Source organism: Galleria mellonella, unplaced genomic scaffold, assembly GCF_026898425.1.
Source record: "Galleria mellonella isolate WM207_F2 unplaced genomic scaffold, CSIRO_AGI_GalMel_v1 utg103, whole genome shotgun sequence".
Taxonomy (NCBI): domain Eukaryota; kingdom Metazoa; phylum Arthropoda; class Insecta; order Lepidoptera; family Pyralidae; genus Galleria; species Galleria mellonella.
The window spans coordinates 1,979,374-2,003,383 of NW_026441966.1; the positions used below are offsets into that span (position 1 = coordinate 1,979,374).

At 32.6% G+C, this 24,010-nt stretch overlaps 3 protein-coding genes across 12 annotated transcripts in view; 1 reads left to right on the forward strand and 2 right to left on the reverse strand.

Moving 5' to 3' along the window:
• LOC113515865 (adhesion G-protein coupled receptor G2-like) overlaps positions 1 to 14,388 on the reverse strand; it is a 30,498-nt gene extending 16,110 nt beyond the window's left edge. For 2 of the 9 annotated variants that reach the window (XM_052903224.1, XM_052903206.1), the window contains exon 1: positions 14,111 to 14,386. The gene's annotated coding sequence lies outside the window, so the exon portion shown is untranslated. Of the gene's footprint in view, positions 1 to 951; positions 1,109 to 13,066; positions 13,170 to 14,110 lie in introns of those variants that run through there. The other 7 variants (XM_052903044.1, XM_052902406.1, XM_052903151.1 and 4 more) reach the window with 7 other exon arrangements.
• Positions 4,039 to 19,494, forward strand: LOC113509736 (adhesion G-protein coupled receptor G2-like). 2 transcript variants are annotated; one of them, XM_052901335.1, is made up of 13 exons: positions 4,039 to 4,242; positions 4,743 to 4,941; positions 5,773 to 5,873; positions 6,690 to 6,764; positions 7,533 to 7,622; positions 7,804 to 8,044; positions 9,189 to 9,391; positions 10,302 to 10,506; positions 13,208 to 13,308; positions 15,286 to 15,387; positions 15,476 to 15,710; positions 16,571 to 16,770; positions 17,775 to 19,494. In XM_052901335.1, exons 2-13 carry the CDS (start codon positions 4,743 to 4,745, stop codon positions 18,873 to 18,875), a joined length of 2,853 nt encoding a protein of 950 aa, XP_052757295.1. In that variant the 5' UTR covers positions 4,039 to 4,242; the 3' UTR covers positions 18,876 to 19,494. The 2 variants fall into 2 exon arrangements, with proteins under 2 accessions (XP_052757295.1, XP_052757728.1); XM_052901768.1 differs by lacking the exon at positions 6,690 to 6,764.
• A 275-nt stretch (positions 19,495 to 19,769) lies between these two features.
• On the reverse strand, positions 19,770 to 23,462 carry LOC128202549 (uncharacterized). The gene is made up of 2 exons (XM_052903282.1): positions 22,428 to 23,462; positions 19,770 to 21,903 (listed from the first exon to the last, which is right to left on the reverse strand). The coding sequence occupies exon 2, from the start codon at positions 21,784 to 21,786 to the stop codon at positions 20,239 to 20,241; it is 1,548 nt and encodes a 515-aa protein (XP_052759242.1). The 5' UTR covers positions 21,787 to 21,903; positions 22,428 to 23,462; the 3' UTR covers positions 19,770 to 20,238.
• Between the last annotated feature and the right edge of the window lie 548 nt (positions 23,463 to 24,010).

Genomic DNA, 24,010 nt, shown 5'->3' on the forward strand with positions numbered 1-24,010 from the left:
CTCCCCCATAGACTGCCATAAAGAACGGTCCTAAGCCACCTGCATCCACTAATACTCGTACATTGCATTTGAGGTCGTCAATCCATTTAGTAAGGAAATCATTCTACACTGTTTTCCTTGAAAATCTTTTTTCTTTATTAGTTGTCGGTTTTTCGAGCTATTATGTATATGAGGGTGGGATTATCTCTAAAAGAGATCTATATATATATATATATATATATATATATATATATATATATATATATATATATATATATAATAATGTGTAAGCTCGTTTGTTTTAAAATGTATTGTTGTTGTATCTCTCAAAATATTTATTTAATGTACAAGTTGTTTTGTTAAATCAATGCAGCGTAATGGTCGACGGGTACAGAATGCCATCAGGCATTATGTCCGCTCTGTAGACATATTTTAATATGTGCAAAAGCATAAATAAATAAATATTATGTATTATTAGTTAAAAAATGATATTTAAACCTTTTCTTTGAAGAAAGTAATAGAAGGACTATCCTGTATGTTAGAAGGAATTATGTACAAATCACAAAGCAGTTATGCTTTCAATAATTCTAACAACGAGTAAAATAATTGTATTTTAAGTCTATTCTTAGACATCAATCAACGTAATCGGTGAAGATAAATATCATTATGCTCTGTCTACGCTGTTCTTTCAATTTCAAATATAGAATAAAACATTTTTTCTTTTTTTTTTCTTTTTCTTTTTTTCAACTTTACTCAATAATACACATTTCTCTCACTAACTAGATAATTATCCTAAAACCCTTAGATGAAAATTAAATTAAATATTTTGCTTATAGAGAAGTGAAAAGCGGGGTTACCGTTCCTTTTTCAACTCACAAAAAAATATATATGCACCATTACAGTACCCCAATGTATACTTTACGGTATTACGGTACCCCAGGTATACTCTTAACACTACTCCAGTATACTTACAATCCTATTATTTATACCAGTGGCACTACACTACACTCATATCAATTAATAATTTTCTTCTAATTATTTTTTATGTATTATTATTATTATATTATATTATTAATATATTATCAATGAACATTGTTTAAATAAAGGCGTATATCTAACACAGCTTAAACTGAAGTTAGTTGATGTAAATCTAATTGTAATTAACATGTTTTTGTTATATCACGGATTATTAATGTTCATTTGTACATTATCAATGTATGATTAAAAGATAAATATAAGTATTTTTTATATATATAAAAATTGTTAACATTAACATGTCATTCAATATTTAAGTTTTTTAAATTTTACATTTTTTTAAGTTACATATGTATACTTCGGTTACTGTACCATGTTTCTTGCAAATAAATATTCATTCATTCGTTCGTTCGTTCGTTCAAAATGTCGTCCGTTATCATGATTTTATGGCAGTACATTCTAATCGATAATTTTTTTATTAAATTTTGGACGTTAAACAAAATGATGGCTGTCATGTAGTGGAAATTGGTAATATTTTTTTTTCTATGTTTGAAAATAGAATGTTTACCTCGCCTGCGCTATCTGTGTACCCTGTAATTTTACTGTCATATCCCACCTTTCAAACCGAAACACAGCCATGCAAACACGGCTGATTCACGGCAGAAATAAACAAAAATACCTGTCCAATACCATAAAACGGGGTTACTTTGGCACCGATGGTAACTTTGGCGCATGAGTCATTTGCTTTGTTTTTTTTTTATTTTTTTTTATTTTTCTATCGCAGATTTTCAGGTTCCTTTCCTTGTTACAGGTCTAAACTGTCAGAGTTTATTTTTATTTTTTTCTGGATATTTGCATGTTGTTGTAGACAATGGTTTATTATTTTTGAATAAAAAGATTTATTTTTATACAAAAACGTTGTTTTAATAAAGCTAAATTATGATATTTAAAAAAAACTGTCATAATCCAATTTATAATTTAAAACGGTACCAAAGAAGACTTTTAGAGCAGTCTACTTTTGCATTTTAAGCAAAAAACATATCCTGCCAAAGTCACCCCAAACGTTTGCCTACTTTGGCAGCCATAGCTACGTTAACTGTCCACTGCTGAACATAAGCCTTCCTCATAAGAGGTTTATTTTATGCAACTTAGAATGGCAAACAAGCTAACGGCCCACCTGATGGAAAGTGGTAACCGTCGCCTATAGATATGAGCAGTACCATGGACATAACAGAGTATACTGTTTCGCCTATGATACCCCATGCGTTACCATTCCTGAGAACTCAGATGTTATTCCTCCATAATCCACCATAATCCACAATAAATTCACGCCATATCCCACCCTTTAAACCGAAACACAGCCGTGCAAACACAACTGCTTTACGGCTGAAACACGAATGTTTTACCAGTAATTGCCACGCTTGGCAGGTGAGTTGGCAAACGTAGTTAGGATTTGGTGGTATTATGAAAGGGACGCTGCTGTCCATCTCTCGGCTATTAAGCTCCCTTAGTTGCCTCTTACGACACCCATGGGAAAGAAACGAAGTAGTCTATTCTATGCCGGGACCACACGTCAATAGACGATTTTATTAATTTTATTATTATTATGATAATAATAAATAGGATTTAATTCTATAAAAATAGATAGATAGATACTCTTTATTGTTTCCTCCAAAAGATTACATTAGTAAACTTATTATAGATATAAATAATTACAAGAAATAATCACAATGAGAAAACAATGGGCGACCTTACCGCTAAGAGCGATCTCTTCCAGGCAACCTTTGGATGGAGAGGAGTAATTATAAACAATTTGGTGGGAGACACGATGAAAAATTTTGTTAGTTCTAAATATGGGAGATGTGGTACATATAATATTCTATAGTATTAATATATTTGTGTAACTTAATTTTAAAGTTTATAAATTTATTAATAAGATTTTTAATCAGAAGAAGACCCGTGACTTCAGAACAAAGAATCCTAGTGTGAAGTTTCGAGAACAAAATGTATAATTGTTAAATGTCTTTTTCATTTCAATAAATATATTATTATATCAGTAGTTCTGTTACATATTACAAATAAAGATAAAAACGATGCCTCGTTTGCATCAAAGAAATTGCGTCGTTCTGCAGGGAGAAGTCACGGGTAAAAATTAGTTTTATATAATACATAAATACATCAACTTACACAATTGTAATAATTATTAATACAAATTTTACCAGAAGGAGATTATACTAAAGTCGTCTGCTTGGGTACCTCTATCCCGTTTGTATTTTTGCCTTGAATCGACTGTGCTTGCATGGCTATGTTTCCATTTTAAAGGTAGGATATAGCAATAAAATTACAAGGAACAGAGATAGCGCAGGCGAGGTTTTTTTTTGATGGGTGAAAATGGAATGGTAACCCTGCCTGCGCTAACGGGGTACGCTGGCGGAACACCAGTGAAGGGTGATAGATGAGAATGAAAACAGGCCAGTTAGCCCATCATGATGAATTCATCAGGAATTAACCATGATAGTTTCCAGGGGGAACCGCGAGGAGGTCGACCTGGTTAGGTATATTACTAGCAATGGAATTCTCGGTTTCTATCACTAACAATCCCTTTCCCCCGCGCAGGCGAGGTTACCATTCCATTTTCAACGTTAAACATATTGTTAATATTTTTCACCAGACAAAACATCATAGTTCTCCGGAATAGCAACGTATGAGGTGTACCATAGACTAAAAATTGAATTTTATAATATCCATATGCTTATCTTATTATAGACGATGGTTACAATGTAAGAAAAAAAATAAATAAAAAAAAATTATAGACATTACCCTCCATTTTTCTAAGGCCGAGTGATAACAAATTAAACATACACACATAGTCATGCGAAACTGTGAGCCGTCAGTAATATCATGATAATTTGTTAATCATACCATTATCTTAGATATTTGCATTGTATTAGCTTTTTATCAACACTCCTCCTATCTGTCAATATCATCACCTTGATGGAGTCAAATATCAGCACTAAATTAGTTATGACAGTATTTATTATAATGTAACCAACAGTAGTATAATTTGCAGTGATTTAATCCCTTAAAATAAGATTACAAATCAAACAAAATTAGTGATTTAAAGGATTTACAAGGATTTATTGATCTAGATTCACAATAAACTAGTAACTATTTTCAACTGCTCCTTCGATGCTCGATTAGTGTTAACGTGTATGGTGGAAATAAATTAAAAAGTAAAGAGAACAAAACAAGATTTAAAATAAAAGAAGCATTAGAACATAGAACCAGGTAGAATTAAATTAAAAGTACTTCCCAAGAAGAATGATGCAAATTCTGTGTGTGAATTCAGTCGGGCGACAAAAAATACTTTAGAATTGAAATTTTTACTCAAAATGGGGTAAAATCGTATCTTTTTAAGGAATATATAAAATTTTAAAGATTGACAAATGAAGGTTGACTGGGAGAGAATGCTATATAGTATTAAATCTGCCTTTTGTATCAGATTTTTCTTTTTTTTATATAAGATAAATAAAGAATAAATAATTAGAATAAATTTTAACATTTATCTCAAAATAAACGTGAGGCAAAAACAATAAAAAGAAATCTAGTCTTTCATACTACAACGAACTGACCAATCAAGTTAGTGTGAGAGGCTAAGGACGAATGTGCCTAAAAAGTTTAACTTTTGGAAAAATATAAATATTTTTTGACTAACTAGATTTGGAATTGTTACAAATTACTGTAGCATACTGTATACGTATATAGACAGATACCTATATTGTTTTCAGATGCGTTTATTATGTCATGTTTGTGCAATATATCTGCTCATATTCTCAACATGGAGTCGAGCAGAAGAATCGAAGAATTATGAGAACAAAAAACATAAGTATGTCACAGGGTTGTATAAAAACAGTATCCTATTAACGTCTGATATAAATATAACTAATTATATTTCAAATAAAAAAAATTCACCCAAAATCAACACAGGTAAATATTACTACATGATCAATACGATATATCTAGTGAATATTTTTCTCCAAAGAGAAAGCAAAAGTTTTAAATGTTCAATCCAAATTCCAAGTAAATCTACAATGATTGATAATACCAAAACCAAACTAAATTTAACAGAGTAGATTCGATCCCTACCAAGTTGGATTCTAATACGTAAAACAGAGGATTGTTAGTAATGAGAACCGTCAGTCCTATTGCTCGCAATATACCCAGACAAGTCGAGCTCTACGTAATCCCTCCTGGAAAACATCGTGCCGAATTCCAGGTGTATTCATCACGATGGACTAACTGACCTCACCTGCCTTTTCATTCTCTCCTATCATACCTTACTGGCGCTCTACCAGCGTATATCATTAGCACAGGCGAGGTTATCATTCTATTACCTATTATCCATTAAAAAAAATAAATGCCAAACACGGTCGTTAATAGTCGATAAATGATTCTGATCTTTTTAGGATTTTTTTATTCAACTAAAATGGCAAACAAGCAGACGATCCACCTAATGGGAAGTGGTAACCATCGCCTATAGACATAAACAGTACCATGGACATAACAGAGTGTACTGTTTCGTCCAAAACACATCACATACATTACCATTCTTGAGAACTAAGGTGTTATACCTTTGTACCCTGTAAATTCACTGCTATACCTCACCCATCAAACCGAAACAGTCATGCGAACAGAACTGCTTCTCGATAGAAACACGAATGGAACAGAGATACCCAAGAAAACGACTTTTGTACAAAGTCTCCCTCTGGTAGTAATTTTTATTACGAATTATAATCACTAGCCAATTTATCTTTACAGGTTATCTAAGCAATACCAGAACATTTCCTGCATCAAGAACCATAATCACAAACACAACTGTAAATATATCAACAGATTCAATAAAGCCTCCAGCTACAAAGGTGGGTAACGAGAAATACAAAATAAAATGTGTCAGAATTCATTTGACCCGATCTGACGGTATATATATTTAGGGGCGTCAGGTGGCATCATGTGGTGAAGCCTGTGCTGGTCCCAGCATTCTATAATGAGCCATCCCTTGGCTTTCTCGTGGATGTCGTAAGAAGACGATTAAGGATATATAATAGTCGAAATGAAATGTCCCTCTTAAAATACATTAAAATCTAAATGTTGTTGCCAATCCGCTTGTCAAGCATGGCGACTACGAGCAAAACCCCCCAAAGGGAAGGCCTATATTCAGTACTTGACAGTTACCGGCTAATATGATGATATGTTTTTTAACAAGCGACTTACTTCACTTACTTACTTCATAACTTAACTAAGTTGTTAAGTTGGTCTATTCGAACGATTTGATTTTCGTTACACACTTAAAAAAGATAATTGAGTGGGCAAAGAAAACTTTTGCACATGTATGACTATAACTAATATGTATTTTTTTATATAACTTAGAATGGCAAACAAGCTGACGGCCCACCTGATGGAAAGTGATAACCGTCACCTATACACATGAGCAGTACCATGGACATAACAGAGTATACTGTTTCGCTCATGATACCCCCCCCCCTGCGTTGCCATTCCTGAGGACTCAGGTGTTATTCTTGTGTACCCTGTAAATTCACGCCATATCCCACACTTCAAACCGAAACACAGCCATGCGAACACAACTGATTCACGGTAGAAGCACGAATGGGACAGAGATACCCAAGCAATCGACTTTTGTACAAAGTCTCCCTCTGGTAATTATTATAATTTTCTAGCCAGCAGAACTATCGGACCAAGACACAGTAGACGTTGATGAAACTTTCCAAATTGCAACAAGTGACATTCATCAGGTGGGTATATAAATATAAATAAATAATTGAAAAGAACGCTTTTTTTAATGGATGACAATGGAATGGTATCCCCGCCCGCGCTAACGGTATACGCTGGCGGGGCACCAGTGAAAGATGTTAGGTGAGAATGAAAAAGAAGGTCAGTTAGCCCATCCTTATAATTACACCTGTATCTTGGTGTAATTTTGAAATTTAGATTTACTGTTTATAGGAAATGAGATTTAACGCATCATTTAAGTAAACTATGGTATCATTTTTTATCTAATTAATTGCGGTAAATCCCGTTTCTTATAAACCATAAAACATGTGGCACAAAAGTTTAAAACTATTAGGTTTTAATCTAGGATTAAATATTAATCTGGGGTTGTTTTATAATGCAAACATTGGCTAAGAAAAGATTTTTGAAAATGTCAAATTAAAGGGAAAACACGACACTGAGCGTGCACAACCGTGGACAGCAATTGATTATACATAATGTGTAATATATAAATACTATATAGAAATATTACAAATCATTTCCTCTGCGAAACTAATATTTCCGATTCAGGACGTCATTCAAAAGAAAAGTAGAAGAACTAAATATTCATTCAGAAATCATTACAGAATTTTTTATAACTCGATACCAAAATTAAAAATTTTAACAGCAAACTTATAACAAGACAAATCCAAAAATAGATGGTAAAGTTAAACTGTTCAAAATTACCTTATTAATTGCAATAATTTATATCGATAAATGTATAATATAAGTAAATATATTTTCTTTAATAGGTAATGGAAGAAATTGTCAAAGATATCGGTATATTAATAGAAAATGAAAATCCTGTATACATAAATGACATTGCATCAATTGTAGATCGAGTAAGTAATTAAAATTTATTTATTTATTATACTTTAATACATCCATATAGTGTAAATGAGAAATAAATAAATAAATACCTAATCATAATAACAAATCATACAACTGAATTAAAAACCTCCATCTTTTTAAAGTCGGATCATTAATATAAAATAATTAACATTAAACCAAAATTTTTTTTAGGTTAACGATCTCACAAATATACTTGCAACACAAAATGTAACATTTGATGGTTCATTATTGCTTGGACTGGAAAACTTAACAAAGATAGTAAATCTCAATAATTCATTTAAAGAAAATCTCATACGAGACAATGTTGCCTTATTAATGGTAGATGTCAATGTTCAATTTCCTATAGCAGGATTAAGAATTGTTAATACAGGTGGCGGAGCTTTCTCTAATGCATCATTTGAATATCTTTATGGTAAGTAGTTTTATTTACATACATTTGTTTACCATTTTACATTTCTTCATCCGTAAAGCAGTTGTGTTTGCATGGCTGTGTTTCGTGGGATATTACGGAAGAATTAAGTCCTCAGAAATGGCAACGCATGGGGTGTATCATGTGCGAAACAGTATATTCTGTTATGTCCATAGTACTGCTCATGTCTATAGGCGACGGTTACCACTTTTCATCAGGTGGGCCGTCAACTTATTTGCCATTCTAAGTTGTATAAAAAAAATTTCCCAAAATTCGATCTTTATTAATAATACTATTGGCAAATGTGCATGAGTTGTATTCTTTATTACAAAATCTATTCCTTCCTAGGAAAAGTGTTGGTTCTCCAAACACAGTCCCAACTAAAGACACTTTTTTTTTTATTTTATTGTATGTATACTAATCACGACTGTAGGTATTATATCTCTATTTCAATTTGTATTTAAAAAACGAACCGAACGAACGAAACGAACGAAAAAGTTCCTTGTCTCTGATCAAACTGTTTATAATTTATCTTCTCCATTCAAAGGTTGCTGGGAGAGATTGCTCGTAGCAATAAGACCACCCATTGTTTTCTCAGTGTAATCTTTTCTTGTAATTGTTTGTATTTATAGTAAGTATACAAATATATTTTTTTGGAAGAAACAATAAAGGGTTTACGATGTGCTCTACTAACTATATGAGATGAGTTGCACTTATAATTTCAGATTCTGACTTCCAAATAATTGTATCATAATATTTTTGATTTAGTATTCAATCTTCATTCTATATTTCTTATTTTTCCTTAAACTACTCATAGATTCAAGTATATTTCTTCCACTTTTTCCTGTAAATCATCGCGACCTCGTATTATGGAAGTTTTGCATTTTTCTCTTTCACAGATACTTTTGTTTTCTTTACAATTTAAGAATAATGCTAGTGATACTCTTTATTATTTCTTCTAAAAGGTTATAATAGTAAACTTATTATAGATACAAACAATTACAAGAAATTATTACAGAGAGGAAACAATTGGTGGCATTATGGCTAAAGGCGATCTCTTCCAGGATGTATGTTGGATGTAGTGAAGTAATTATAAACAGTTCAATCGAAAATAAATAAATTTATGTTAAAATTTATTCCTTTTTAGATGATCAAAATGAAACTTTACTATTGATGAACGTAAGCGATGCAGTAATATATCTCCCAGATGATATGTTGTCTAGCTCTCGCATCGGTTTTGTTATTTTCCGACAAGACTATAATCTTGGCAGATTTGAACTTCCAAATGTTCACCCACATATCAACAGCCCGATCATCAATATCAACGCGGGTAAATCACATTACGACGAGGTAAATGATATATTTTTTGTTTTACGAATAATAAGCAGCTTAATTTATTTTTACACGACTGTCCAAAAAAGGACTGTAATATTTTCAAGGTACGTATATGAATTACTTTAATCCACCATAACTTTTTAATACCAGAACAGATCTGGATGTATGAGGTATTATTAGAGTCCTTGTATCATTCTGAGTTTGGAAATAATTCGTTTATTTTTGAGAGGGTAGTTGTGCTTTTAATTTTCGAAGCAAAATTTACTTATGTCTTTATACAACTTTGTTCGATTGATCTTTTGAGACTCTGATATTGTGAAATATAAATATTTTGATCTATATTTATTATTATGAGACTATATTTATTATTTTAAGTGTAAATGCTCTAAAAAGAACCCTGATAGCCTTGTACAGTTTTATACGGATATTTGTTAATAGTGGGTTATAAATGACCACGTAGGTAAATATAGAAAGTTCATATACATTATACATTACAACATAGAGACATCATCATCATCATATCAGCCCTTAACGACCACTGCAGAACATAAGCCTCTCCCTTAGAGGGTTTCCCCAGTAGTTGTTACACTTGGCAGGCGGATTGCCAACGGCAGTTAGACTTTGGAGATGTTTTAAGAGAGACGCCGCTGCCCATCGTTTGACCTCCCTTAATCGCCTCTTACGACACCCGCGGGAAAGGAAGGGGTGGCCTATTCTATGCCGGGACCACACGGACAGTATACAGTAATTACATACAATTATTGGAGTACTTATGATTTTACTATAATACTTCGTTCATAGGCTACGTTAACCGCTTACCATTAGGTGGGCCGTATGCTTGTTTGCCACCTCAGTGCTAAAAAACTGTAAGGCAAGATATTTTTATTTTATTGCATAACTAAATGAAATCTTTTTATTTTTATAGAGAATTAAATATTACCTCAAACCGAGCACACAAGCAGCTGAATACATGTGTGTGAGTTGGCTAAGATCTGATATAGAATTGGAGCAAGGTATATGGGTGCATTTTTTTTGTAGAAATGTTGATAATGAAGCAGGAATGTTGCATTTATGCGACTGTTCGGACACATCGTTCATCTCTCATTACATAACGGAAGAACTTGAAACAGGTTCGTATAGATACTATATTGTACTTTATTTTATTTTACACGCGACCCAATGACTTAATAGTTAAAATAAATAGTAGTAATAATAACACAAATTAAATAAAGAAACTTCCATTAAATTGAGTGTTCCATAGTTGAAAAAAAATATAAATAATTAATCTGTCCTTCTCATTGTCCCGCCGATTGGTAGGGCAGGCGAGATAGGACGTACCCCATTGCCCCAGCTACAACTCTGGAGTCTACCACCACTGGGTATATATATATATATATATATATATATATATATATATATATATATATATATATATATATATATATATACAGCGCCCACACCATGTATTGCAGATATGTTTTACAAAACGAAAAGCGTACTACGCGTAAGGTCATTTTCAACCTCCTTCCAAAAGAAGGTTCCTTCTTCTCGATTCGGTTGTATTTTTTTATGTTTATTATCTCATAACTCCGTCAGTTCTAAAATGATGCGTAATTTTTTTTTTTTACCTTAAAGCATATGCTTACAGTTTAGTAACATTGGAACTTAATCAAAATCGATTCAGTAATTCAGTTTTGAAATCAATATTGTTATATAATATTATATCAATTAATCGGGTTTTTTTTCTTCTTTTTAGTAGTTTCACCCCGATATTAGGATATTTTGCCAAAAACAAAATGGTAAAACAATAATAATAATAAAATAAATGCCTATCTCCAGCGGATTTGGTAAAGATAAGAATAAGGTCTAGAATAATTAATTATATAATAATAAATTAGGCGTGAATTTACAGGGTACATAGGAATAACACCTGAGTCCTCAGGAATGGCAACGCATGGGGGGTATCATGGGCGAAACAGTATACTCTGTTATGTCCATGGTACTGCTCATGTCTATAGGCGACGGTTACCACTTTACATCAGGTGGGCCATCAGCTTGTTTGCCATTATAAGTTGTATAAAAAAAACAAAAAAAAAATATAGAATACTACACAGGATAAAACATCTACATATGAGCTATCACAAAATCTCTCACTTGGTAGCAAAGATTTCGTGTAATACCTTGTTTTTAGCTTGGCATGGTTGTCAAAAGTGATTTATTTTTGTCTTAATGACGAAAAAAGAAGAATTTATGTCCTCACTTTCCAATATTAACACAAACTAAATAATATGCATATGAATAAAGCAATTTTATTAATTTTTGTTCCTATGAGAATATTCTGGAAATCCTTTCTTAATACTCGTGAATGATAATTGAAAATTTCCTATTTCTAATCTCAACAATTTAAACTGTCCACTGATAAGTGGATCTATCAATCATTGATTATAAATAATTTTAATATTTATAATAATAATAATAATAAAATTTATTATTTTTTTTTACAACACAGTGGGCAAACGAGCATGCGGCTCACCTGATGGTAAGTGACTACCGCCGCCCATGGTCACCCACAGCACCTACGGCATTGCAGGTGTGCTGCCGGCCATTCTTCACAAATTATAATGTACATATATTAATTAATCAATATATTGTCCATTAATCGTATGCGCCTGGCAATAGGTACAAACTCAGCTTTTGCTGGACTGATGTTCGTTCAGCGCTGATTTACAGTTTGCACCTACACGGGGCACCGTTTCATTATCAAATATATATATATTGATGCAGATATTACATAAAAAATAAAAGAAAACAATACAAAAACTAAAATAAACAAGTATAAAAACAATGAATAAAAGAAAAAAATAAATAAAACAGAACAAGAATCCAGTGTACCGACAAATTAATGACAAGAATAATTGTCAACTTATCTAGACAGAATAATATATGATTGTATATTATTATCTCTTGCCATATACATATATTTATGCTACTGTATATGTGTTTATATACATTGTAAAACGATTTTTAAACATAATTTCAATCATCAAACTGATAACACTGTCATTGTTGTTGTTAATGTAATTTGTTTTATCTAGAGGACATAATACACTTTTTACCGACTTTCAAACTGGGGAAGTCCTGAATTCGTGTTTTTTTTTTTGTAAATCTATAAAGCACATAATTGAATAAACTAATAATATTTGTACTTACTTGTAATACAACTTAGAATGGCAAACAAGCTGACGGCCCACCCGATGGAAAGTGGTAACCGTCGCCAATAGACATGAGCAGTACCATGGACATAACAGGGTATACTGTTTCGCCCATGATACCCCCCATGCGTTGCCATTCCTGAAAACTTAGGTGTTATTCCTATGACATAATATATACAATATGACGTGTTAGTAGTCACACTAGTGGTAACGAAATCACTTACAGATTAATTCCATATAAATTTTATCAATATTGGTACAGTAATTTAGTTTTTATACCAAAATAATTGGTTTTGTAATAACTGTTTTTTTTTTTTGTGGGAAACAATATTCAATTGCTACTTTTCAGTGCGGTCAATCAAAATACTCCAGTCTTATGGACAAAGTCAAAGATAAAAAGTTTAAAAATAATATTTTAATATAAGAACTAACAGTTTAATTTACGTGTAATTAGATCGAGAAAGACTAGTTTACTTACGTGTAATTAACACAAAAAAACTCGACTAGTTTCGGGATCAATTCGTGACCCTTAATCGTTAGCGGCTGTGAGCGCGAGCGCGAGCTTGATTGTGCGCCTTCGCCTAATAATATTTAAAAAAAAAACGTTAAATGATTACAGTAACTACAACAACGACTACAATAAACGCAACCAACACAGCTAGTGAGGAATCAAACGAGACTGATCAACCGACCACTCTGACAACAGCTGCTTCGTTAACAGTAAGATTTATTTTAAATTTATTTATTTTAAAAGACCCGCAACGCACAAGCAACTCCTCTCGTGTCACAGATGTGCATAGGTGACGGTAGCCGCTTTCGATCAGGTGGACCGTCTGCTCGTTTGTTTTCCTCACAATAAAAAAAAAACTTCCCTTTCTAATTGTAGAAGACAGGGGGGAAGGGATTGTTAATAATGGAGACTGAGAATCCCATTGGTAGTAATATACCCAACCAGGTCAACCTCCGCGCGGTTCCCCCTGGAAACTATCATGGTTAATTCCTGATGAATTCATCATGATGGGCTAACTGGCCTGTTTTCATTCTCATCTATCACCCTTCACTGGTGCTCCGCCAGCATATCCCGTTAGCGCAGGCGGGGTTTACCATACCATTTTCACCCATCAAAAAAAAACTGTAGAAGACATCTCTAGCAATCCTACTTTCGACTATTTCATAATAACTGTTAACTGATTGCAAATTATTATTATTAATATTGAAATAACAATATTATCCATCATATTGCCCAGATCATAGATACAGCTAGAAGCATTCAATAATTTTATATGAATAACTATTTTTTTATCATTCATTGTATTCTTTAGAAAGAGGTTTGTTTGAATCGAAGCATTTGGCGTTTCATTGTTTCTGCCTACCCTAATGGGAGACAGGCGTGACAGATATATATATATATATATATATATATATATATATATATATATATATATATATATATTTATATATATATATATATATATGTATTCTTTAATTTAAAAAAATGTGTTTTATAATGTTCGTATCTTACCTGATTACAAAAATGTTCCTTTGCTCTTTGCAACTATTTTATTTGTCGAATTAAAAAAAAATATGTAATCTCCTTAACTTTTTTTTATATAAAATTGCTTCACTTGTTAGTAGTTTTTTTTTTTAACAATTACAAATTATTTTACATGTCTACAATGGCACACGTGTACTGACTTTATAATTCCATGAAAATTTTTGAAAATTACATTTTTCATTTTGATATATTTTAAAACAGTTGTAACTAACTACACGAACAGGTAATATAAAAATGTAACTAGTACTGTAAATGTACTAAAGTGGCATTATCGATAAATTATGAATTAATTCATTACAACTTTAATTTTAGATTAGTTAGAATCGATATAGTATTTTAGGAAATAAATTGCCGAGTAAATAATCGAAGAAGTCAATGCTGATACACTTATATATAATCTCAATCTAAGATCTCAAGATATAAAAAACCAGTATTACGATATTCGTTCACGCTAATCTCCGCAACCGCTCATTTGGTTTAATTAAGATTTTGTAAACGTATATTTCAACTTAAGAATAGATAGATAAATGTATAGAGAGGGAGTTCACCCTCATACCTTACAGCCTAAATGGTCGCGTACAACGCGGTTTCAGAGATGCTTTCTCCCACGAACACTCAGATTATGGAATGAGCTCCCTGCTGAGGTTTTCCCAAGAGACTACAGCATGGGGTTCTTCAAAAGGGGGATAAGGAGGTTTCTTCAGGGTCGGCAACGCGCGCGTAATACCTCTGGTATTGCAGGCGTTCATAGGCTACGGTAACCGCTTACCATCAGGTGGGCCGTATGCGTGTTTGCCACCTCAGTGGTATAAAAAAAAAGATTGATAATTTACTTGCATTACTTACAGCATACAAATAACAACAGGTATAGACAGACATACACAATAAAAAGAGAAAAAAGGATACATATACAAATAAAATGTAAAATGCATAAAAGAAGTAAATTTTTTTTTTCCTTTATACATGTACCATAGTAACACATAATGGTCACAACTTTGTTTATTGCTTTGTCCTCAAGAGCAAAACACTGAAATTCTGTTATAGCCAAAAGCTAGTGGGATAGTTTGTATTTTAATAAATACGAAAGTGGTAGAAGGTAAAATTGAGTCAGCTAGTTTGCAGATTCTATCCTATATTTTCAGCCAGAAGAGCAAATCAACCAGATTTTAGATGACCTCAAAAACCTACTGCAAGATGATTCAATTCCTATACATATTTACGACGTTATTGAAGTCTTTGATCAGGTAAAAATAACATGCAAAATATATAAACAAACCATAGAAAATATAATATTGTATATTTAAAAGAAAAAACTATTGATTTCCCTTGCAGATTAATAACCTCTTAAGTATAGACGAAGATGTAACGATTCCTGGCAAAATCCTACAATTGCTTGAAGAACTTGGTTCTAGAATAGTACTAAACGACTCACAGAATGGTACACTAGTGAGGGATAATATAGCTCTGTTGATGGCTAATGTTGACGAATTGAACCCTGTTAGAGGACTGCGGGTGGCTAGTAAAGATGTCGAGGCATTTGTCGATGATGCATTTGAATTTTTAACTGGTAAGTATCTTATAAGTCCCATAAATTCAAAATTACAACAAAAGAATAAACTGTCAATAATCACGCGTGTTGATAATGAATACGGAATATAAACAGAAGGGAGATTTATTAAAAAAGAAATGTTTCTTTCAGCAAATTTTACGACTCACTCTGTGTGACTTGTGTGCCTTACGCAATTATATATGCGACCATTCGCATGATACAAATTAATTCAATAATTTTCTTTGTTCCTAAAAATCATCATTATCATCACATCAGCCTTTAACTGTCCACTGCTGAACATAAGCCGGGGAGATTAAGCGGAGTTTGCCAATAGTTGCCATGCTTCGCAGGCACATTGGCAACCGCAATCAGGATATGGAGATGTTTTAAGAAGGACGTTGCTGCCTATATTTCGTCCACTCTTAGTCGCCTCTCATGACACCCATGGGAAAGGAAGAGGTGGCCTATTCTATGCCGAAACCACACGGGATAGTTCCTAGAAATAGTCATGAACTTTTTAAAAATTTTAATATAGGACAAGCGAATTTTTTTTATGTATATAACACGACATCGTCGCATCATTTTTTTAATCAATAACGTTTATTTTCGTAATCATTATCATCATATCAACCATAACTGTCCACGGATGAGCATAGGCCTCCCCCATAAGGGTGAATTGTCCGTAATTTCCATGCTTGGCAGGCAAGTCGGCAACTGCAGTTAGGCTTTGGCGATGTTTTAATTTACGTAATGATCCCATATAGATATTGCAAAAGTTGATATCTCTGGAAATAGATAGACAGTTTTCTTTTTGTAACGGATCTAACAAATTTCAGTTATAAAGTTTATTTAAATTTTAATTTTACTTTACAAAATAGACATCAATGAAGTGCATTTAGCTGAGACCAAAAGTGAAGCTGTAGTGGACTTGCCGCAGTCTGTACTCGACTTTCCAAGACGTATAAGCTTCGTGGTGTACCACGACGACCGTGCCTTCAACATCCCGGGCGACTTCACCGTCAATAGCCGCGTGATTAGTATCAACGTGGAGAATCTAACTCGCTTCGACGCTGGAGAGGTACCTTCTTTTATTAAATACAAAAATAGTAAATATAGTTTCTGTTATAATTAAATAGCTTAATCTCGCTTCTTTATATTCATGAGGTCAGTATTCTAAGTATCATTCAAATACCTTCAGCCTGATAAAACTTAATATTTATTTATTTACTTAAGAGACTTTATTGACCAAAAGACAATATGATGCAAAAGGCGTACTTAATGCTAGTAGCATTCTATTCTATACCTAGCAATATATATATATATATATATATATATATATATATATATATATATATATATATATATATATATATATATATATATATATATATATATATATATATATATATATATATATAGATATATATATGATAAGATGATGACTAGCTACTATTGTTGTAATAAGTACATAATGTGAGTATGGACTTTCCTTATGAACACGAATTCATTTGGAAGCTCTTGGATATCTTTAGGCAAAGCTTGGATGACGAAAGAGTCTGACATAAAAACATAATAACTAATATAACATCTAAACATTTAAATTTTCAAATTTATATATTATAAAAAAAAAATATTAATAAGAAATGCAATACAATTTTTATAACGATTTCAATAGTACAATAGTAATGCACGTTGCTTTATGTACAACGTGATCGCCTTAGATGTGATCGTAAATCCAATTCTTGATCGCGAATTTTAAAAAACTATTCTAAATTAGATAAAGTCTATATTAACATGTTAAGATTTCTATTATACTGAGTTATACATGTGATTCAATCTCTAATATTAAAAAAAATAAACATCTGAGTATAGACTCATTGATTTTTTTTTTAAAACTAAACTTTGGAATCTCGTACAAGGAAAATAATTATAGATTTTGATTAGGTAAAGTCAATGATAAATTCCTAGAATTTTTCTGCTGTCTAATCTTTTAAATATTCGCGCAAATAAAAAGATAACGTGAAATTTTTAATTATTATTTTGATTTATGACATTCACTAAAATTTCATTTTCTCTTCCCAGGTGGTAAAGATACATTTTAAAAATATGGAAGACCCAAAACGTGGTATGAGGCGAAGTTGCGGTTATTGGGCATTCTTGGAGGATGGATCTGGATATTGGTCTCAAGAGGGATGCACTTTTATCCGTTCAAATAATCCGACAATTTTGGACACATGTCAATGCGATCATCTCACACATTTCGCTGAAATTTTAATTCCTCGGCCCGTCTTCTCTGAACGCAATGAAAAAATATTGGAAATATTGTCTATTATCGGTTGTTCTTTATCTATTTTTGGCATTCTTTTGATAGTACTTACAGCTGCTGCGTTTAAATCTTGGCGATCGAATTTTCGAAATCGAATTTGGCTTCAACTGTGTATTGCATTATTTGTTTTATCCGTTTGTTTTATAGTTATCGTGTATATGAAATATGATGAATATAGTGTATCATGTGTACTCACAGGTATTGTCTTGCATTATTCTTTATTGGCTTCATTTTTTTGGATGTTGATGGTAGCAATTACTGCCTATATAGATACGGTTGCAATTAAATATGCATACGCAAGGCACATGTCTCATAAAGTTATGATAGCTTCGTGTTTCTCTTGGGGAGCTCCTATTTTCATCATCAGTATACTTCTTATAGCTTCTCCGAAGTGTTACGTTGGTCGTTTTGAGGAGATGACACCTAGTGGCAGTTTCTGCTATCCCTCAAACCTTGCTTTATGGTTGTCCGTTTACGCACCTATTGCTTTTATATTGATAGTGAATTTCGTATCATTTTTTTATATAATGGGTGCCGTATCTGCCAGTACATGTAATAAAAAATTAGGAAAACAAAACGTGGACGATTTTCAAGAGACCGTCAAATGCGTTCGTATAGGATTTGTGCTAGTATTCCTGTTTGGCTTGCCGTGGGTATTTGGACTCTTCTCTTTCAACATCGTCGCCGCTTACCTCTTCACCATCACGGTGACCATACAAGGGTTCCTTCTTTTCTTGTTTATTGTGTGCGGCAATAAAGACACCAGGGACTTTTGGTTCCGTACGCTGATGGGGAAACCAAAACGAAAATATATATATCGTTCAAAACATCATACTCACTCTACATCTGTGTCTTAGTGTCAATTGTATTAGATTGTAAAATCTTTATTATATATAATTTATATTGGGCATATTAAAAGATTTAATATACATTTTATATAATAATTTGACATAAAGAATATTGTAATTTGGAAAATGTTTGGACTTTATAATTGTAATATAATGTAGACTAAATACAGTTTGACATTAGCATACCTCTGCGGGGTGCTGCATGTTATGTACCTGTATATGTAACTTCTTATTGTACCATGCAGCAAGCGAATAAATATGATTTGATTTGATTTACAATAACGGACTTATCCCAAAAAGGTATCTCTTATAGTCAACCTTTGAGAAGTCGAAAAAAAAATTATAGAATGTTTAAAGATAAAAACCATACAGCTAAAAATAAAAGATTATTATATCAATATTGTTTATTAACTTTATTATACTAGTAATTGGTATATAATTTGTTATGTACTGATGTTCCGCCTCGACTTTGCACTTGTGCCTGCAAATTAGGATGTATTGTATTTTTAGAAAGAAAAATGTATATAAATGGTCGTGAAACTCATACTAAGAGACCCAAAGTCCATCTGTGTTACATGAATTGAAAGAAATAAACGGAGAAACAAAAAAAAAAGAGACAGCGATTGTTTTATTTCTTACTACTTACTAGCTTTCTGTTCACTGTTTTGTATGAACTTCAGAAGTGAGAAAACTAATTTAATAGTAATAATTCTAGATGGGGTACCAAGATAAAATATACACCAAATTTTAAGTTGCACTTTCAGAAACACATCTGTAAAAATCGATATCGATTTAGTACAGTAGTTTCTAGATGATGCCGTAATAAACATATAGATAGATGTCCGCACACATGCACAACATACCTTCTTCAGAGGGTGTACGGCGCGTCGCATTACAGCTAGAGATGGGCAATCCACCTGGGTGGGTTTAAAGTCTGGTGGGTAAAAACCGGGTGTTTTGGGTTTATTGGGTTTAAACCCCATAAACACCCAAATTTTTGGGTGTTTATGATTTTGTACTTCATCATCGTCATCTCAGCCGCAAGACGTCCACTATACTGGACATAGACAATATTATTATGCAGCCTACAGAATAAAAAACTTTTAATTTGATTTTGAGTTTATTAAGAAAGAGATGAAAGTAAAATGTAAAACTACAGTCAATCACTGTCAGATTCAGAGTTATTACAAGCGATGAATTGTATAGGTTCGATAGGCTCTATTTCGTCTAAACTGTTATGTTCATTTACTTGCTCAATGAAAGCTTCTAAGGTATTTTCTTCATTAAACTGAATGTCCTCGCATTCAGCTTTATGTTTAAGATTCCAGTTATAACAAATGAATGAAATTTTTTCAGTTCTTTCAGTTGTAAGTCAATTTCTTTTGTTATTATGTATGTAGCCTTGGATACTAAAGGAACGCTCAGTGGCTGCCGAAGTACAGGGAGCTGATAGAATACGAATCGCTACTTTGCTTAACTCAGTGGAACCACAAATACCTTTCCACCATATTAGGGGCTCAATGCTATCTAATGAGCTCCATACAAATCCTCTGGCCCAAAAGTTTTCTTTAGCTTTATAACACGCCAAATCTGCCATTACATTTGACAAACTTAAGTGTTGGCTTAAATTGTAGATAAACTCCATACCCTTAAGTTCTTCCTCTTGAGTAAGTTCGACTCCTAGAGTCCTGGGGTCTAGAATATATGCTGCAAAATGTATTGGCCTCATTGCCATATTGCATCTTGAAGATACTGATGTTAGAATCTGCTGTTTGCTTTCTTCGCTCAATGTCGAAATCTCATTTAATGCAAAACGTATCTTAGCTTGTACATCTCTAAATGTAATGTATGTGCGATGCAAACGATTCTGGTCGCTCTCTAAGTAAAATATGCTTTCAGTGACTGGTTCCAAAATACTTATACATTCCCCTGTCTTCGTCCAGAAATCATCACTTAGAATTAAATCTTTAATATCTCTTGAAATTACCACATCTTCTCTAACTGTTAATATTTGCAAAGCTATCTTATTTGCTTTCAAACTTTTTAACGAAGTAACATGACTTCCCCATCTTGTAGCACAAGGCAATTTTAGTGTTTGTGTAGAATCTTCACCCTGCCTTGATTTTATCAACAAGGAACTTAATCGTTGACTCCTTTTAACAGTTTTTATTATATTTATGGCTTGCATAATAAACACAGTTACTTCTTGTATCTTTACAATATCTTGGCACAACAAGTTAAGGATATGTGCACAGCAACCGAGAGGAACAACATGTGGATATTTGAGTTTTGTTAATTCGAATGCCTTTTGTATATTTCTAGCGTTATCGCCAATAAGTACAAGAAACTTATTTGCTCCATACACTTTCATTACTTTTTCAACTTCTTGGCTAAGGTATTCACTAGTGTGAGGATTACTTTCTGTATTCAAACTTTTAACGTATGCAGGTTGAGGTTTTGATATAAGAAAGTTTATTATTCCTTCATTTCTTAAATTAGACCAGCCATCGCACTGAAGGTGTAAGTAACTACAAGCATTTAGTTCCTCATTTAACTCAAAACGCATTTCTCTATATATTTTATCTAAGTATTTTGTCGCTAAAGCTTTACGTGAAGGTATTTTAAATTTTGGTTGCAATTTTTCGAAAAATTGTATCCATAAAGGATGTTGCACCATCGATAATGGCGTCCCTGTTACAAATATAGCTCTCGCTAATTCTGTTTTTATATGATCATCGGTGTCTTGAAACTCAGCATTTATTGTAGTGTTAGCAGACGACGAGGGGCTTATAAAAGAATCATTTGTCTCTATCTCTGACAGTCCAGACATTTTGGTTTTGGACGAGCTATCTTTTATAAGTTTCATAGAGTCTTTTAATGTTTCTGGAGATTTTGGACAAGTGATAAGATGTTGAAGCATTTTGGCAGCATTACTGAATTTGTAGACCTTATTACAAAGCTTGCAAGAAACAGACTTGTTTGGTAAAGTGACGGTAGTGCTCCCATATGCGTAAATCTTTAGGTCTCCCCATTGAACCTAAAAAAATGAACGATGATTAGTTGGTCTGACGAAAATTCAACAATAGAGTGCCTATTTTTTTACAATGATTATTTCTTGTTATTTACAATAAATTTATTAAAAAAATAATAAAATAAATACAAAAAACCTTTGTAAAATTACATCTCCTCGGAGGATTAAACGCAGACGCTAGTTTATTATCGTATTGTTCTGTATTTTTCTCAGCAACTTCTTTAATTCGATTAGGTACTTACGCATATTATGTTAAAAATAAATATCTAGTACACATCTTAGGCTATCCACCATTATTATCCAATGACGACTCTCAGCTAACTATGCACTATCATCCAAAATAAACGTGTATGGAAAATTTTATCCCAGTCGGTTGAGGATTGAGGATAATTGCATCAACATACGAACATACCTACATACTTTTATTTACATAACGCAAGCTAAATAAAAGCTTGTAATAATACATCTAATTTTAAGTTAAAATTGTTAAGTGATCATGATATAATTGTATCATTCAAAAATCCACTTACCTTTAATTATTTCTTGTTAAGTATAAATATTATTTCAAATCTGCTCCCTTAATATGCACTTTTTTACTGCTTTTCCTACCTAACACGTTACCAGGAAGTCACGTTACCAGAGTCAGAGTAATAGTGAACACGTTTGACAGTGATTGTCGTCGCCTCATATTCAGCGTCGACGAATAGGGGAATCCCCAGTCATAATGTATTGCATGCGTGGCGGTCTTACTTCAAATCCATAAACAAAGAGATAATTACAGAACTCGATACTAGATGGCGCTGTTTTTGTTTGAAGAAAGTTTGCGGGCTAAAATACATAGAATTTCATCAATGACTTCCACAAAGAACAACATTTCTGTTTTTTCTAAGTCCGTATCTCTTCCGTATATTTCATAAGATATAAGCTTGGGCTACATTGTTATGCAACGTGATTTTGTCGCTGTCTTGCTAGCAGGGTTGACAGATATACGATTTAAATCGTACTCATACTATTATTTGTCTATTTTTTAATGTACGATCGTAAAGATTATGATCGTAATTCGCACAAAAACATACGACTTTTTGGTTACCTGGCAACATTTTTATTATGAAACGAACATGCTCACATCATCAGTCACATGCAACAATTTATTGGGGATTTCCCCTTCACATCTGGCAGTCCTGCTTGCTAGAATATAGGTAAGTCAGCCACAGTTACTGACGATCGATATTTAAAGGGTATTGTTTTTGTGCTAAATATTTCATAAAAACGTTATTTAATACTTTGTGGATTATTAATTTAGTTGATAATCACTGGAAGTAAAATGGATGCTAATTTGAGAGATCAAGATCTTCGTATAAAACAGTTAATAAAAGAAAATCTACGTAAGTACTCTTTTTATACCTAGGTAGGTAAGGTATAATAAACACAAAAGGTACTTAGATCGCGTGTGTTCGAAGCATTTATTCTAATAAATTTAATTTAAAATTGTAGAAAGAAAAAAATGTCTGCCAAGCCGTAGCCGAAGCCGATCTCCAAATATATTTGGCGATAGTGAGACCCAGTGTCCAGATGATTTACCCAGCGTCGTCGCAACAAAGAAAAAAACGAGGATAAAGTAAAAGAAAATTTACTGAAAGAAGAAACAAACTGTTCTAAATGCTTAATTTATGGAGAAGAGGATAAAAGAAATGAGTATTTCGGACTGTTAGTGGCTCAAGAATTTAAATATATACGGCCATGTGTGCGAACGAGGTGTTATGAAGAAATTTTAAAGTATCTACGGGAAGCAAAAGGCCAACATGTTGATCAACTGCAACATGAAAACACTGAAAATTAATTACTTTCATTTTATTATATATAGATTTTTAAAATTTCCTGAAATATTATTAGTTAACGTTTTATTTAATATTGTAGAATTGATCAATACAATTTATAAAAATAATTTATTGGTATTACTTACATATTTTCAAAAAAATACGTAAAAACCTATTTTTTTGGGTGATTATGGGAGTTTATGGGTGTTTATTGGGTTTTTACCAAAGCACCGGGTTTAAACCCGGTGCTTTGCCCATCTGTAATTACAGCGTCTCCCCTCGCACTGCGGACTGCA

Coding starts and splice junctions, on each gene's coding strand:
- LOC113509736 (XM_052901335.1), top strand. CDS start 4,743: ATGCGTTTATTATGTCATGTTTGTGCAATATATCTGCTCATATTCTCA. Junction 13,309..15,285: donor CAACAGCTGCTTCGTTAACA/GTAAGATTTATT, acceptor CTATATTTTCAG/CCAGAAGAGCAAATCAACCA. Junction 15,388..15,475: donor TTATTGAAGTCTTTGATCAG/GTAAAAATAACA, acceptor TTTCCCTTGCAG/ATTAATAACCTCTTAAGTAT.
- LOC128202549 (XM_052903282.1), bottom strand. CDS start 21,786: ATGCTTCAACATCTTATCACTTGTCCAAAATCTCCAGAAACATTAAAA.